The following is a 4109-nucleotide window of genomic DNA, read 5'->3' on the forward strand; positions in this document are numbered from 1 at the left end:
ATATCAAAGGTTGAGTTGTTAAGCAAGTATTTACAAATCTCAACACCTTGGATCAATCCTTGAATGACCTCTTTTTACACTGTCTGATAATTATTTGCAAAAACAATACTTATTTAAATAATTGTTTGAGAATTAAGAGTGTCCAAATGTAATCACCATTTTAAATTTACCTCATTTAAAATTCCAATCATGATTAAAAATAGTAGTTAAAAATTTGGTGGTTTCCCCTTACACAGGACTGCACAAAGCACATACCTTAGAACCAAAAGAAAATTATGGCATCCATGAAATGATGTTCCATTATTTTATCTTTCCAATATTAAATAACATTATAACCTCATCTCAAAGTTTTTGCCACCATTATTGCCAAACATGCTTACTAACATTCAGTGAATGGAGTGTCATATCCCAAGATTCTTTATCTGTCCCCACCTCATTTCTTTCATCAACTTGAGGCCTCAAACCTCTATATAAACCATTCTCAATCCCATTATGTTTCATCAAAAATTAAAGCATAGTTTCCTATACAACTCTTTAACTAAGTTTCTCTTTAAGCATTTTCTTTCTATTCCTATTATGGCCACTGTTGAGGTAACTATATTTCCTTTAATTATATGTGCTGTTTTCAGTAGGTGCCAACCCAGCCACTCAAAAATCCGAAAAAATAGAGCGGGCCAGAATGGACATTTTTTAAGGCGCTGACGGATCCGTGGACATTACATATTCAAAGTTTAAAAATTGCAAAAATTTATATTAATACTGGCATTTGCCAAAGCACGAAAAAAACGGGATGAACATATTAGAGACTTTGGCCCACTCCGAAAAAATACAGGCTAAACAGGCTTGGTAGAGCGGGCCCATTTTTCACCCCTAGTTTTCATTTTGATTTTTAACAACTGTTTAAGCAATTTGTGTTCATATTTTGATCTTTGTAGGTTGTATCTGCAAAGACTGCACTCTCGGACGACACCACCGGGTTATTATTGAAATCTGATGAGAAAACCACTGAAGAAGTTCTTGAGAGTCCAATTGCACCAGCAGCATCAGAAACCAATGAAGAAAAAGAAGAAGAAGCTGTAGTAGAATCTTCAGCTGCAGAAGCAAAAGTACCTGTGATTGAATCTGAAACTAAAGAGGTGGTAGAAGAAACTGTGACTGTGAAACACACAGAAGAGGAAACAAAGAAGGAAGAAGAAACTGAGAAAGAGGAACCTGTTGAGGAAACAAAAGAAAATGCTGATTCTGTTGTTGATGTTATTCAGGAACCACCAACTGCAGAATCTGAGACAGTAAAAAATGTTGTTAAGGATGAGAATGTGATAGATGAGCCTGAAACTAAGGACAGTGTTAACACAGAAGAAGCACCAAAAGAGAAAGCCGAGGAGAACGTTGAGAAAGAAGAAGCCATAGATGAAAAGAAAGAGGAGGAAGTGATCACCAACAGTGAGGCAGAAATAGAGAAGAGTGAGTAAGGAAAAATGTGAAGTATATGAAACTGTTTAAGTTTCATGTGTTGTTGTTGAATGTGTTTTTGTTGTTACTTGTTTGTTAGTGGTGTAATAAAATAGCTATAGTATTACTACTAGTAGCTAAATCTAAATGCATGTTGCTATGTGTGTGATTCTGCATAATTGTTTTGTATGGTAATCTGTTCAAATAAATATTTAGATTATTTGTATTTCTTTGAGCAATGATTTGTATACTATACTTGTAATAATAGCACAACGCTGGCCTACCTATACACAACAGAGTATTGTTCACACTATGCTTCTAGCAAGACCCATCTTATCTAACTTAGGAACAACACTTGTGATGCTCTTACCATCGGGAGAATGGGCACTTTTCTATCAGAGTAATATAGAAAAGTTATCATTCTGCATATGACCTATATATATGAATACCGAACTTGTTATTTTCGGTAATTATCTATGATGTGATTGGTTGATTGGTTTTTAAAGACTTATAAAATAAGGTTTAGGACTATGATTTCTATCATAGACTCATTCATGTATTCCCTTTTCTAACAATTACAAAAATATGTGCTTTGTAGAAATGAATAAATAAAATTGATCATACTGCTTTTCGGCAGCTTATGAGCTTGTTCTATAGCAACAAGTTCCCTACTTTTGCAAAACAATTTGTTTGTTTAGAATTCTTTAAGTTTGACTATTTTAAAAGATTTTTCTCGATTAAATCAGAGATATTTTTATAGTCTTTAACTGTTTGGTCTTTATATGATTGATATCTATGAATATCTCTACTTTCTTAGAGAGAGATATGTTGATGCAGAAAAACCAAAATAAACATAATAATTCTCGTTACCATTATTTATAAATAACCTACATCAGATTTATCATTTGGACAGTCCTAGACCCAAAGGTAACTACTCAGACATAACTAAAATAAATACATACATGATCAATGACATAAACATAATTACAAGTAATAAGGAAACAATTATAAAGAAAAACAAATTATTAAACGGGATTGAAGTGTTAACCAAATACAGAGGGCACTTCAGAAATTACAAAGGCCTTATAAAAATGCAGAAGTTGTAAAGTCATGTTATATGTAGCGCTTCAACAATTACAAAGACTTTGTATAAGCTTAAATTCGTAAACCTAAGTTTAATTTCGCATTAAGGGGACTTAAACATGAAGAAAACAACTAGAAATGGCTGGAGTCACGAAAGAAAACGTCAGAATTTCAGAATTCTCAACTGTTTGGAAGGCCATTACGATCTAACCATAATGCCTTCAAGAGATTTGTATTGGAGGAATGCTTAGGAAAATCACGATCGTAACAGCCATTACAACCTAGCTGTAATGTCCCTAGGTTTTTATTAAGGGGACCGCTCCTTCATGTTGTCTTATGGTAGTCTCTTCATGGTTTCGCTCTAATTTATTATATCATTGACCTTGTACTTCAGAAACATCGGAAACACAGAGGAAAAACAGAAATAGGGAAGTAAATTAAACCAGAACAAAAGGAAAATACTAGAATAAAAATCAAATTAAATACTTGAAAGCCATAAAAATACTACTTATCATCATATACCAGAAAGTAAAATTTTGAATTTCTTCCATTGATTCTTTTGAAAATAAAGTCCTTTTGAAAATAAAGTCCTTTTCAAGAAATACTCAAGTTCAAGCAAGAAACACTTTTTTTTAAAAAGAATTGTAGAATTAATACCCTCTTATTTCTTTAGGATACCCTACACATAAGTATTTTTCATATTTGGGCTCAAACTTAGTTGAAAAACATAAACAAACCAACTTGTCAGTTTAAGAAACCTACTGATTCGCTGATTTGATCGATGAACTAAGTCGGGTGACATTAATTTTTATTGGGTCAATTGCAACTACAGTCTTATATCTTTATCAGACCACTCTAACATCTGGTTCACAAATCAACCGTTCGACTGAGGTCGAGTTTTAGAACACTAGACAAAATGAGACAAGTAAAAAAATCTCAATAAAATAAAATATTTGCACAACAAAATTAAAATTTATTTACTTTTTAGAATTTTTTCCACAATGGATCCTCTCATTCTATCCTTTCCTCTCCTTAAATTAAAACACATGCAATATAACACATAAATAAAAGATGAGAGAGAATGTTAGAGAGAGATAGAGACATAAATATGAAGGAGATAGTTGGAGAGAAAATAATGAAGGAGATGATCCAAATCTTTTTTTTATAGTTTTGCTAGTTAAGGTTAGAAATTTAATCGGACTAATTCAACCGAATTGCTAGCAACCCATTTATTTTATCATTTTAAAAATGAAGATTTCTTAATGCATCTTATATGTTTCTTAGCCACCACGCAAAAATACTTAAGGGCCCCCATAGATTCTGGAGATGCATCTCCGGACACACCAATTTGTAATGGATCGTTAAAATATTCTAGAGATGCATCTCCGTTTATTTTCCGGAGTTACATCTCCGTAACGTATCAGAACAAAATGTTTCATGTTATGTTTTATTTACGCGTATTCAGATGAATATTTATAAGCATTATGTACCATATTATGTGACGAGATTTAAACCATGCGATCGATATACAAAGAAAGACGTACATAAATCCAGATGGTCCAAAAATGTCATAT

At 32.6% G+C, this 4109-nt stretch overlaps 1 protein-coding gene across 1 annotated transcript; it reads left to right on the top strand.

Annotated features, from left to right (window-relative positions):
• Nucleotides 1-476: 476 nt before the first annotated feature.
• On the top strand, nt 477-1678 carry LOC127117494 (uncharacterized). The gene is made up of 2 exons (XM_051047522.1): nt 477-591; nt 936-1678. The coding sequence occupies exons 1-2, from the start codon at nt 493-495 to the stop codon at nt 1470-1472; spliced, it is 636 nt and encodes a 211-aa protein (XP_050903479.1). The 5' UTR covers nt 477-492; the 3' UTR covers nt 1473-1678.
• Nucleotides 1679-4109: the final 2431 nt, after the last annotated feature.

This window comes from Lathyrus oleraceus, chromosome 2 (assembly GCF_024323335.1).
Source record: "Lathyrus oleraceus cultivar Zhongwan6 chromosome 2, CAAS_Psat_ZW6_1.0, whole genome shotgun sequence".
NCBI classification, from domain to species: Eukaryota; Viridiplantae; Streptophyta; class Magnoliopsida; order Fabales; family Fabaceae; genus Lathyrus; species Lathyrus oleraceus.